The 13,616-nt window shown below is 37.0% G+C and overlaps 1 protein-coding gene and 1 long non-coding RNA gene across 10 annotated transcripts in view; one reads left to right on the forward strand and one right to left on the reverse strand.

Annotated features, from left to right (window-relative positions):
- The window catches only part of prom1a (prominin 1a), an 86,279-nt gene extending 79,553 nt beyond the window's left edge, over positions 1 to 6,726 (reverse strand). For all 9 annotated transcript variants that reach the window (XR_009395340.1, XR_009395339.1, XR_009395338.1 and 6 more), the window contains exon 1: positions 6,207 to 6,726. Coding sequence is in view for 2 of the 9 variants with exons in the window: in XM_059346557.1 (XP_059202540.1) it covers positions 6,207 to 6,435 (229 nt within the window). In the remaining 7 variants the exon portion in view is untranslated. The remainder of the gene's footprint in view (positions 1 to 6,206) is intronic.
- The window catches only part of LOC131982005 (uncharacterized), an 80,245-nt gene that overhangs the window by 63,734 nt on the left and 2,895 nt on the right, over positions 1 to 13,616 (forward strand). Inside the window, exon 7 of the long non-coding RNA XR_009395341.1 lies at positions 7,834 to 7,899. This is a non-coding gene — a long non-coding RNA (uncharacterized LOC131982005). The remainder of the gene's footprint in view (positions 1 to 7,833; positions 7,900 to 13,616) is intronic.

The following is a 13,616-nucleotide window of genomic DNA, read 5'->3' on the forward strand; positions in this document are numbered from 1 at the left end:
TTCACAGATAACTGTTATGGTGGACGATATACCCAGGGCTACTTTCTCAGACATAAAAACTTTAATAAATGTTATTTAACATTGGTATACATTATTAAAATATAGCAAAATTAACATGATTGCTGTTCAGTTTCAGTCAACTGCTGACTAAAAAATGAATAGCTAATGGCATTTCTAAATCACGGCAAACTGCATTATATATTGTGTAAAAAAAGTTTCCATAATGGCACATATTGGACAGGCAGATCGGTATCTGTGTAATTACACAGATACCGATTTGCCTTTGATAGGCCAATATCAGCTGTTAATATCTGTCAACCGATATATCTGCTGAGCTCTAGACAGAAGTGCAGATGTAAAATGTTTGGTTGATAATAATTGGTGCTGTATAATTCTTTGGTTTATCAGGGACGTTTATGAACTTTACATTGGAATCTCTAATAAAAATAATAAACATCAGCAGGTCCCTATTACATGGCCTTCTGTCTTTCTCCCTGTTGCAGCAGTAGTGAGCGAGTGGCATGAAAAGTGTGTGAGAGAGAGGCTTTGGAGAAGAAACCGATTATATAAAGCAACATCAAACTACATCTATAAGAACGATTTTGTCTCATCCTGTAACTTGATTGTATATTGATATACCGCCCAGCCCGAACAGGCACATCAGAAAAATGTCTCCAAATCTAAATTCCAGGGTTCGATGAGAAATGTTGAAACATACAAAGACTGGACAAACTACTGAGATTGTTTCTCCTATCTTGCAGTCATTGATCAGTCTATAAAATAATTTTTCCCCTCGTGGTGCAACTGTAGTGCAAAAACAACCTCATACTACCTCAGTTACAGTCAAATCAGACCGGCATTCTGCCTTCTCATATTTCAACCTTCATCTATATCAACTGCAAGATCAATACACTGATATCTGGCAAAAAAAGCATATAGGAATGAAAAGCATGTTTTGATTCTATACTTGACACTCTGACTTTATAATTTACTTCAGAGATTAACCAGGGGAGAATAATGATGGTAATTAATTAAGACTTTCAAAGCCAAATAAGTTTTAAAATGCATCAGTGATGCAGCCTGAGAGAGAACTGAAAACACTTCATTCATATCATTAAACTTTTCAACTCTTTCCCAGATGTGATACAGCTTCCCTTAGTGTACATAAATGTCCTGTCCAATTTGAACTAGGAACGCTACTGGAGGAGCAAATTTTCCCACTGGTTAATAAACTTAAGAAAACACCAGATAAGAAACGATTCATTTTTTTTGCGAGAAAAGACCTTGATGTGTTGATGACGCTCAATATCTGAACTTTTTTAATGTTAGATCTTTACCAATAGGTTTTTTAAGCTTGAACACGAAATTCTCCATCATCATGTTGTCAGTCAACTTGCCTTAATCGTCTCGTGAAAACTGAAGTGAAAACTGACTCCCACTACACAACTCTGCTGCTGTACAGAGCAGAAATGTTTAGTTTTTGTAGTGTTACAAGAATGATTTTTGCAACTTTCAGTTTGCTCGTCTCAAAGTTTTTTTTATTAGGTTTTTGTTTTTTTGGAAGAAAATAAGAAGAAAATAAAATAAATAAAAGCTGTTGTTCTGAAACGTGTCCATCCATAGATGTCCTGGTAAGCAAGAACAATTTTAACAGCATTTCTTTTTGGTAAAGAAATCACATTTCAAAGGATATCGTCAGATTATCGTTATCGAAAAATGGAAAAAATATATATTTTTCTTGCCCATATCGCCCATCCCTACTATCAAGGCAAGCCCAGTTTGAATAAATCTGTGATGAAGATTTACTTAAAAGGTTGACAGAAATCCATCACTTCTACAGTCTGAACCAGCATGTTATGTCAGCCTGTGTGTTGGCATGTAGCAGTAGTGTGTTGGTGAGCGAGTGGGTGTGTGTGTGTGTGTGTGTGAGGGAGGGGTGAGGCTTCCACACTGCAGTGAAAAAAGGCAGCTGAAAAACTGAAGAGAATATGTCACTGTTCATTTGCTTCATGTGGGTGTCGGTGAAAGACATTTGTTGCTTCTTTGCTAATAACACCTCCTACGAGCTGGGAGCCGGTTTGATGCAGAGAATGAACGTGTCAGTCGACGGCATCAAACATTCACGAGATATAAAGACGTTTCACAATGTAAAATGTCACACGGTGATTGTGGAAGACGTGTTGACGGGGTGTCGCTAATTACACAGCAACAGAGTTGTTTCTTCGGATTGACTAATATTGCATTTATTTTTTTATTTAACCAGGATGTTTCCCACTGGGATTCAAAAAATCTCTTTTTCCTGGCTAAGATAGCTGCATGAAAAGTTTCTCATATAAACAAATAAAACAAACAGTATGAAAAGAGACCAACTAAAGTTACACCAAACATGAATTATTAGTGATCAGTAAAGAGGGAAATATGTAGCTTGCGTTGTTCATTGGTTACTATATAACAACATTTTCCAACCAGGCAGTTTTGAGATTTATAGATATTGTATGCAGTGACTAACGAAAGCTTAGCTCCATGAAATATTGTTGATATTGTTATGATGCTCAAAGCACAACAACTTTACTAGTTGTTTTATTTGTATGTTTATATTTTAACCATATTACATGAGCTTTATCAGAATATTGTATTTTTTGTTCCTTAAAGCCTTTATTTTAAATTGAGATGACAGGAAACGAGGGAGATAGAGATACATTAGAGGTCCCCAGCGGCTTGAACCATGGGATGGATGTTGTGCTTCCTGTTCAGCTTCGTCACACCATAAACCACCAGGGGGTAATTATAGTTCATTCCTGACCTTGAAAATAGTAGTTTAACCAAGAAATCCCAACTCATGGACCTTAAGTTCGGATAACATGTCAAAATACATATCTGTAACTACATGCTCAGTCTCTGAGCTTGCATGTCACAGATCCAAAGAGCAGAAAAAAGTGGATCTTCATTCGGGTCCAAAAAAATGTATATTTGTAAGGTGACTATGACTTAGTGTAATTCATTCAAAGCAATATTTTGCTGTGATATTCAGAATTAATGGGACAATTTACACTTTTTTAATGAATTCTCTTTTTGTGAAAAAATCATCTGCTCTTGTTTTTCTGAATTGATAAGAAAATGATCAAATTAATTCAGAATAAAGCCCTGATAATTTGTAAGCAAATAATTCTGCTCTTGGTTTTCTGAATAAATGAAATATGACTGATATAATAAGATACTTCACACATTAATTCAGAAAAATGAATTCACAATTATTGAATGACTCAGTAATTCAGGAAAACACAGTAAATATGTTTTTCTCAAGTGAACGCATTATGCTCTCACAGAGGTGTTGAGTTTTTGAAGTTTTGGAGTTTTTAAGTAATCAACAATCTACATTACTAATAAATTCTCAAGCAGAAGCATGCTGATTCTGGCTTTCTTAAATGCGTATTTGATGATTTTCTTGTTTTTATTTTTATTCTATATTAAATATCTATAGGTTCAATGAAACAATCCAACTGGAGATGTCACCCGATATGTTTTGACTGGATCTTTTCTTTATTTTAATTTTATTTTTTACTATTTTCTGACATTTTGTAGAATTGATGATAATGAAAATGATTGATAGATGCAATAATTAGTTGCAGCCCAAATATCGCAATAATCAAGATGTCATTGTGCACCGACTTTCTGCACACAAAGAGGATCTGTTCACAGTTCACAAATGATCTGTGTGTTTGTGTCACTGAACTTAAAAGACATGTTGAGTCCAAGCCGTAGGTCCAAACACCATTTTTGATTAACTGTCCCTTTGAAGGACAACTGACGACAAGACATGCAGCACTTGTTAGGAGGGACAGTTTTGCATTTTTTTTCCCTCAAGGATTCAGTGATTCATTCTTTAAATGTCTGCTGGAAGAAGACTAATGCTGTGGTTAACCACAGGCTGCAGTGAACAGACACTCGCATCCACCCAGCCTGCACACAGCTCCACTCTGACATCTGCACCACCTCCAGTCTCAAACCACTGGAGTGGAAACTATTCGCAGATTCCTTTCTCCACTTGTCTTATAGATTTTAATGTAACTCAAAGTTATGTTTCCCAACAAGCACAGCACAGTTCAGAGGGACTTCCTGTAGTATGTTGTCACAGAAATGACAAGCTCTGCAAGTCCCAAAGGTTTGCTGCAAACTAGCCTGTATTCATCAAAACAGACCTGACAGATCACTGCATTTTTTTCTGCTAAATATCCTGCATGCAGTGCTGCTATTACACATTCTCTCAGAATGTTGCATTTCTCAAGTCATCCTTTACATTTGCAAAAGAGCATTCTTTTAAAAACCATTCACAGAAACAGCACCACACCTGCAAAAGCACCTGCAACTTTCTCAAGATTCTCCGTTTATTCCTCTAAAATTAGGTTAATTATGACAATGAACAGGCCAGACACTGATAACTGGGCTCGGCCGATAAAAAAATCTGCTGAATGATATATCGGTCAGGCTTGAGACATAAAGTTATAAAGTAGAAAACAGCAGACAATTGTGCATAATTGTTTTCATCAATGTGTTAAAACAATTTCTTCAAAAGAATGAAAAATTTCTTTCATGATGTACAAAAGTGACAAGAGGTTTAACAAGTAGTTTTAAGAATGTCAATACTCATCTGAGCTCAAGGTCCATTTACGTATTTCTGTTACCTTTATAAAGTAAACAGACCTTGAGGTGGTATAAAATATTTTTTATTTGCAACTATACATGCTCAGCTCTAGCTTGCATGTCCACAGAGCAAAGCTCAGACAAAAGCTTGAGTTTGGATTATGAAACTTTATATTTGTATGGAGACGGTGCTGTTTGTGAAATGGAAAGGTTTGGAGCTTTAAGTAATTTATAGATTATTTATTCCATTTTTCTTAAATTAAGAGTATTTGCAGCTTTTCTTGTTTTTACTTCATTGCTAATTGGATATCTATTGATAATGGACTGTTGGTTGCATAAAATAATCTAACTGGAGATGTCTGAGGGTTCTGGGATGAACTGATGGACATTCTCCACTATTTTCTGACATTTTATAGACTAAGAAATGATGTGGAGATTACCAAAGTGACTGAGAAAAACTACTGTAGACAGATGACCTTTGCTTACTCCATCTAGACTCTGATGAACCCAATAATAATGAATTCCCTGAGGCTTTCTAATCAAGGAAGTGACCAAACTGCAGACATGTAAAAGTCTGCTGAACTCTTGAACCAACAGTTTCCACATGATTTCCTCTTTGCATCATGTGGTGGCTGCAGCCATGAACGGGTCCACTCCACCGGGCAGTGGTCTGCTCCATAGGATCTGGCCACAAGCCCCTCGAGTGCTGGTGACAAACTGGAAACTCAAAGGCCAACAACATATGGCGCAGGGGCTTATGGGATTACCCAATTAACAAGGTGACTCAGAGAGCTGCTAATCTGCAAAATGTTCCGACGAAGTGTGGACACAGACTGTGACGCATGGAGGGGGCCGCATCTTTTCAGCATCCACGACCCAATTAAACACACACACCTCATGTGTGTATGGTTAAGCAGTCAGCTCTAATTGTATTAAATGTAGAGCCATGCGCGCTTTCCTCAAACCAAACTCTCTCTCTCTCTCTCTCTCTCTCTCTCTCTCAGGAAACATGGTGTGTAAAACCGGCCAAAGAGCACGTGACGCTGTCAGCGAGAGGTTCATTAATTGTAATTATCCTGACATAAAGTGCACCGCGGGCACAAACACCACCTTCAAGTGCGCTGTCAGCTCTGCGCGCAAATCAAAACCGCGCGCGGCGTTCAGGAACGGTGACGCACAAATGGGCTGCAAATCCGCGAGTTGACACATTTTTACGCAGCGAGACAGAAAACAAACCGGATATTATCAGATAAAACACTCATCAGAACTACTTTAAACATGTTTGCATGCAGAGTTTTGGCGCAGGGAGAAGTGCAAACAAGGAAAAACGCATAATTGACTGTTTCACTGGTGATTTGGGGTTCCTTATACTCTCGACCACCAAATGCACTATCAATACTACATGCCGAGACAGATAATAGTCTGTAGTAAGTATAGTATAAGTATAATCAGTATAAGTATAGTCGCGTTTCCTAGAAACGTCTCAGTTCTCGCTGTCTCTTCCTGACAGACCCCTCGGGGATTCATCTCTCTGTCACACTGTGAGGCTGGGTCAGGCTGCTTACCTTGCGGGAAAGCGTTGGGTTGCACGACGTACAGGAAAGCGTGCACCATGTGGAACAGGATCCCGATCGGTCCCGGTTCGTAGTGGGCCAGAGTCTCGTAAACTCCCGCAGGCACATAACCGAAATCCAACTTTCCCGGGGGTGGCAGTCTCCGCGGCTCCGTCTCTTGTTGGAGTTCGCCGGACGCCAGAAACACCCACAGCAGCAGGAGGATCCCGGTCTTCCACATCGTGCTGGAATCAGACCCGGACTGGCCGTCAAACTGAGGGTTAGATACCCAAAGAGGACTGCGAGCTGGAAGATGACTGTCTGGATTCTTGTCTTCCTTATCGGAGGGGAAAGGGCGAGAGTAAAAAGTGTCCAGATGGATGGACCGCAGCTTTTTAAGTCCTGCTGCCCGCGGAGCGACTCGCTCTGAGCATCGTTCCCCGCGCTCTGAGGCTCCCGACGGACGCAAACCGGGTGATCTTCTCCCCTGTCTCTCCTGTCTCCGGTATTCGATGCGTTCAGTCCCAACGAGATGAGCGCGCCTGTCGCTTCCACTCCAGCATCTGTGCGCACGGAGCGGCGCTGCGTCACAGGAGCGGGCGGGGGTTGCGCGCCTCCGTCACATCTACCGGGAGGACCGGTCCGGAGGGAAGCGCTCCTCCTGCCGGGGAGAGCGGGACGGAGAGTAACTGAGTACATTTACTTAACTAAAGTTCACATTTAAAGTTTAAATTCTCTTACTTCTTTATACTTACGTGTTTTTATTTAACAGTTTTATTATCTATAGTACTATTTATTTGCGTTTTTCTGACGACCTTCATTTGCCTGCTCTCTGCTGTGATTTTGCTTTGTCCCCTTAATGAAATGGACAGCGGAAACCAAAATGTATTATACAGAAAAAAACAGATAAAATGTATTAAATTGATCAATACGTTGACTCACCCGAGGGTGAAAAAGTGTGACTCCTGCTGCTTGGAAATAGTTTGAATTTGTGCTATGACTTCCCTGATATCTGCCCAAAAGCTCAAATATCAAAATATGTATTGTTTATAAAACTAGAGCGTCAAGGCTTTAAAATTCAACACTGGTTTAGGCAGAAATTTCACATAGACTGCTTTTTAAAGAAAGTTACTTTTATTTAAGCTAATATACAAAACAAAACTGTTGCAATAAAGTAATATGTAAAGTGATGAGGAAAAATCCATTTTTCATGTTAATATGTAACAAAGTTTTAAAGGAAAAATGTTAGTTTAATGTGTGCAGTTTGTCTAGGTTTTGTCTTTTTAATGTTAGTTTTAGGACTGTAATAAGTGGATCAGTCCTATACTGCCTTCTGAAACAGTGAAAGACTTTTACTTTTGGTACTTTGAGTACATTTTGCAGCTAACACTTTTGTACCATAGAGTAACCTAAAGTTACATTTTGAATGCAAGACTTTTACTTATAATGCTACATTTTTAGATGATGCTATGAATAAAATTTTTGAGTAAAGGATCAGAGTACTTCACCCACCACCACGTGTCTGACAGCTGTTAGTAAGAGATGTTTTACTGTATTTTTCTGAAACACGGCTCTAAGCAAACTCCTTTTCTCCTACCAGTTGCTCTTTCTTTGTGATCTTTGACCCTTTCCCACCCAGATGGCAGACAGAGGATACCTGAGGTCCAGCCCAGAGGGGAGACGTGATTGGCGGAGCGGAGATCAGGTGGGCTCTGCTTCTGTCTCTTTGCACAATAACATCGTTGTCCTCTCTGTGGAGCTGGTGGGGCCCCGGCTCCTGGAGACAACAGGGACTCCTGTTTGTGAAGCTTTGATCGCTGATTGAGAGCACCTTTATTCACTGATCACACACACTCATTAGACCTGCAGAGGCACAGATGGGACTTTTAGCCCGACAGATACTTCAGACAGGAAATAGTGTTAAATAGTTTTAGATAGATTTTCTGACACAGTCTGCAATTTATAGTGTGATTTTTTTTTATGAATCAGGTACCAATAATGACTATTGGGGAATAACTGGGCATTTTGGAGAAATGAAGTTTTTTGTTGTTGTTGCCTAAATAACTTTCTAAATGCTAGAAATTATACTCTATTATCTATTTTGTAGTGTTCAGATCTGGAAAGCAGCATGGTTACTCCCACAGCTGTGTAAGCATATTATAAATAACTATATACTTACTTGAAAAGTTCTGCAAAATATAATTTATGTTAATTTTACCAAATCTTGAGTTTTGTGCTCTACTACTGTATCCATGCCTAACATGTAAAAAGAAATCATAAAAATTGTCATGGTATGTATTGAAAATAACAATATAGTATTTTATTTAAAAAAATGCAAAAGTCAATGTATAATTATCAAAAATGCCTTAATAAAGTATGTCATTAAAAAGTAATTGTGTATGCGATAAAAAGTTGAAAAATGCCATAATATACCATTTAAAAAACATGCTATAGTGAGTCATAAACAATAGAATAAAAACGGCAATGTATGGTATGCAGTGAAAATGATTAAAAAAAACAACAATATATGTAAAAAAAAATCATATTTTATGAAAAAAATATAAAAAAATAATACTTAAGTTTATCAAAAATAACATTTCATAATTTAGTATTATATAAAAAATGTAATAAAAAAAGTCTTTAAGAAAAGTTTTTCTTAAATGACCAGGTGTTTTTTTATTCCTTGCTGTATAACAAAGTGTAACCAGGACTTGTTCTGTCTGCGGTTAGAAATAAACAGGCTAAAAAGAACTCTGATATAAATATATGTAATAATACGAATGTAAAATCAACAAACGCCAGCACATTTTCCTCATATAGCTTTTAAAAATAATCCTTAAAAAAGAAATTCTGCATCGTCAGGGCTGCAGGGATTAATTCATTTTTCTGCTTCCTAATTAGTTTTCCTCCTTGTCATTTATTATATGTCGGATCAATTTGTTTCCTTTTTGAAGTGAGATCTTTTTAAGCCGTGTGTCAGATTTTGCCGTCGTATCATCCTCAAAGTCTGTGTGACGTTCTGGCCTTCTTCCAACTACTACTACTACTACTGTCGTCCTGTAGAGAGACGACTTCCCGTCAGCTGAGGTGAGGCTCATTTCTGTCCTCAGCAGTTCTCAGGAGATTAACCCTCTAAGAATGTCTGCTGCAGATGTACTCTAGCTGACCTGAGCTCCTCAGCAGACACTGAGAGGCTCAGGACAGGTGAGCTCATCGATGGTGTAAACCTCCACTTACAGGTTGGCAGCGAAAGGAACGCACAGAGAAGCTTTTTCCTTTTCCTGTTATCAGTCTCACAAGCTGGAATCACGAGTTCCAATGCTTCTAAAACAAGGCAATTCATCAATATAATAAAGGCCCACTTATACTAGCTTTTTTAAAGCTTTTAACCTGTGTGAATCACATTAAAAAAATTATATTGTGTCCTTCGAGGACAAAAAACGTCCACATCAAAAAACTACCCCAAAAAAATTATATTTTATTATTTTTCACTTTCACTATATTGAGTCTTTTAACCAACATCAGTAATCTTTTGTCATAATGACCAGATATTAATTAAAATCATTTTTACTCTTTAATTACCAGATGGTTCACATAATGCCACTGTTAAGAAGGGCTCCCTTGAAAAAGAGGTTCTTAATCTCAATGGGATATTCCCTGGTTAAATAAAAGTTAAAAAAAGAAAGAAAACAAACAACAAAAACAACACAAAAATGAGATGATTCTATTTTTTTTTAAATTTTAGACTGGGACATGACTGAGTTTGATGCATTTAATTATTATTATAATTATTTTTGCAATGTCAGATTAAAAAAAATCCACTTGTTACCTTAGGTGACAAAGTGTCCCCTTACTAAAACTGCCATAAAAAATATTATTTTCCACTTTGACTGACTTAAATCATTTAACCAGTAATGTTGGTTAACAGCTTTCCAGACTTGAGAATAACTAACGCCAGAAACTGCAGAAAGGGAAGTGAAGTAAATGTACTGATGATTCAAATCTGAAGGAAGGAAGTCTGTCTCAGTGTGACTCTTAATCAGGAAAGCTGTCTCGAACAACAAGTCTGAGGTTAAAATTCAACCTGTGACCAAGAAAACCCAAAACAATAGACTGCATCAGGCAGGCGAGACCAGCATTCTTTTAGTCAGCTACTTTTGTCAAATATCTTATTGTTTTATCATATTTAGTCTACCCTTTCTAGTTTTTCAAGTCAAATTTTATTTTAGTATAGTTTTAATTAAACTGTTGATATTTAACATTTCAGTCACTGTAGTTGAACTAAAAATAAATTGTCATTTAAGTCAAATTTATTTAACATAATAATATGTAATATAGATAGAAACAATCCATTATATTAGGTTTATAGTTTTCATTCATGAAATTTACACCAACAGACACATGTTCTCATGATTGTACTGATCATTGTTAAAATATAACAACACACTTAAGAAACACACTTTTTATTAATCCAAAAAAAGGGGGCATTTTCATACAATATCGAGGTAGGAATTAAATAAGGAACCAAACTGATGAAACAAAGCAGGCAGTGTACTGGACCATCACAGCTCGCATTAAAACAACACTTCTGTCTCGTCTCCATCAGCTCGCCTGAGCTCGTCACCATACCAGGATTTTAAACTTTATATACTGGATACCTCTTTTGGAAGCACAGCAAAAAGAAAATATCAGATAATTTTCCTCTTTTTTAAAAATGCACACTTTCACAGTACCTACACACATGTAATAATAATTAACATTATTATATTATTAATATTACAATATAATTCACATTGAAGCCTTAAGTAAAACCTGACTGTAGATGGGGGGGTTTTGTTATGTTTTTTTAATCTTTATAGCTTCAGTATTTTTAACGCTATAAGAGATTGTATTGTTATAAACACTTGGTATCAAAAAAAAAATTGATACTTTTGACAACCTTAGTTGGGTCCATTCGGGGTGCAGGTTTTTCTCCACCCTGAACCACAACAGACCAGCACGAGGCTGAGCTCAGGCCAGTGGAGACGAGACATTTCCCCAAACCACGTGAGGTACTGAGGAGAGTCAGAGTCCATGAGCATAAAATATCATCATATCACAACTTGCAGCTCCAAAAATAGAACTATCTTCCTTATTACAATTGTAATGAACATTAAAACAATCTTTTTATCTCCAGAACAATCAACTAAATTCAGATATGTTTACATTATATATTTATATATATATCTTTCTTTTGATTAAAGTAAAATATGAGGCTTTGCTTTTAATTATGGCAACTTTATATGTATTACTGTGACATATTTTAGATTCCAGAGACAGTAAAAGTAAACAAATTCAACTAAAAGATAAGTGATTTCTGTCAGAGATTATTTCAATAATTTACCAGTATTTAGTTTGATTCAAACCCAAATATTTATATATTGTAAAAGTGATGTATCTGTCTGTATAATTCTGCTAAAACTACTCAGCTTGCTGCACAAAACTGCTCCTGCAGAGCGCAATTTGTAAAGACGGCAAAAAGTTTAAAGTGCTACAGAATATTTAAATGATTTAACTATTCTAAATCAGATGACTAAAGTTATCGAGTTCTGACACTAACTAAATATTTGGTTGACATTAAACTGTAAAACTGATATAATATTTAAGGATAATTTATTATCTTTTACACTCAATAATATAGTATATGGCTGACAAATTAAAAGCTGGAAGATGTATAACTGGTCTGTCACATATTTATAGATTTTTCATTGCATTAAAAGAAAAGTTTCAATCATAGCAAATCATTTTTTACAAGGTCAGTCAACAAAATGTAAAACACACATGCAAAAAAGGCATTTTGTCGTGGAAATATTGCTTCTATTTTCTAAGATGTAAACATTAGAACATTACTTGAGAGTCGAATGAGAAACATGACCCGTCGTATTTAAGACAATACGGTCCATCAGTGCAAACATTCTTTAGACTGAAAGAAATGAAAAAATTAAATAGATTTTTTTCCACATTATGATGCTGCATAATGTAGTTGTAATCCTTTTCTAAAGGTCAGATGATTTGATGCCTAATATACTGTATTTAAAGCAATCTGAAACATGTTCCCAAAGCAGAAAGAAAGTCAAGATTATCTTCAGCATTCTTTTGTATTTTATGAACCAACTACAAGTTTAAAGTTTTAAATGGACGTCTGAAACACGTCTGGCTGTAAGCGGCTGGTGGAAGCAGCAGATTAATTGTCAGCTCTTTTCTCTTTTGACCGGCAGCTTCTGTTAATGTTGTGTGCCGACTGCTTCCTTTAATGAAACCTCCTTCAGCTGCTGAAGGCGCTGTGTAGGCTGCAAATGACTTTATCTGTTGGCTGTGTAAACCAAAGGCTCTAATTAAGAATCGTGTTCATAACTCCGTCAAATGATGTTGGAGAGTAAAACAATTCTCCCACTGAGACACTGAAGGACTTTTGGACTCAGTAGTTAAAGGGAAACTTTGGTGTTTTTTCAACCTGGACCCTTTTCCCCCCAATTTTTTTTTAATGTATAAGTGACTAAAGGGGACAACACTTTTTCAAAACTGGTCCAGTATTGAGTGAGAGCGCTGCAGCCAGCAGTCTATTGGACGATACGCCCACTTAAAGTTCACGTTTTTTGCCTCTGACTACATCATAGAAAGAACTTCGCAGAGAAATAGAATGTTTCTCTTTACAGTCCACTTGATCCGGTCAGTTATTTTGTGTGTCCTCACAAGTCTCATTCAAGGAAAAGTCTTGTTCTGGAGAGGTTACTTGTTGTTGTCAGTGTCAATGTTGATCGCCCCCTGGTGGCGTCTGCACCATAGGTCAATAAACCCCGCCCACTCCATTTAAGTGGACGGGACTTGATTTTCTGATAAGTTCGGTTTTAATTAGTTGTTTGATGCTTTAAAACAAGGTTGTGACCTCATGATTGACAGCTTACATTGTGCTCTGTGTTTTAGGTGGGAAAAGGACCGGATCAGGCTAAAAACTTTTGATTTCTCTGGCGGGTCTTTTCCATAAGGCTGTCAGACGCTTATAATAATATTCTGAGCCTGCCTGTGGCAAACACTTTTAATGGACTTATTGTCACATGGCTGCTGCAACTTGTAAAGCGGCTGCAGAGCTCTCACTTAATACTGGACTAATGTCAGAAATTGTTGTCCCCATTGGGTCCGGGTCTGACCTTTTAAAACAGAAGGAACCACTGGCCTCAAGTCCAATATTGAAGGAGTCACTAAATCTTTTTTAACCAATTCCAGATCTAAATTTCAGAGCTGAATTGTGTGAGTAAACTCAGTGTATGACTAAAACAAAAAAGCTAGTTTTTCTTGTAAATTCTGTTGATATGTTGAAAGTACTTGATTAAAATCAGGTGAAAAAGGAAACACTTGAAGTGATTCAGGTTTTACCTTTAATGT

The sequence above is a fragment of the Centropristis striata genome, chromosome 12, assembly GCF_030273125.1.
Source record: "Centropristis striata isolate RG_2023a ecotype Rhode Island chromosome 12, C.striata_1.0, whole genome shotgun sequence".
NCBI lineage: Eukaryota > Metazoa > Chordata > Actinopteri > Perciformes > Serranidae > Centropristis > Centropristis striata.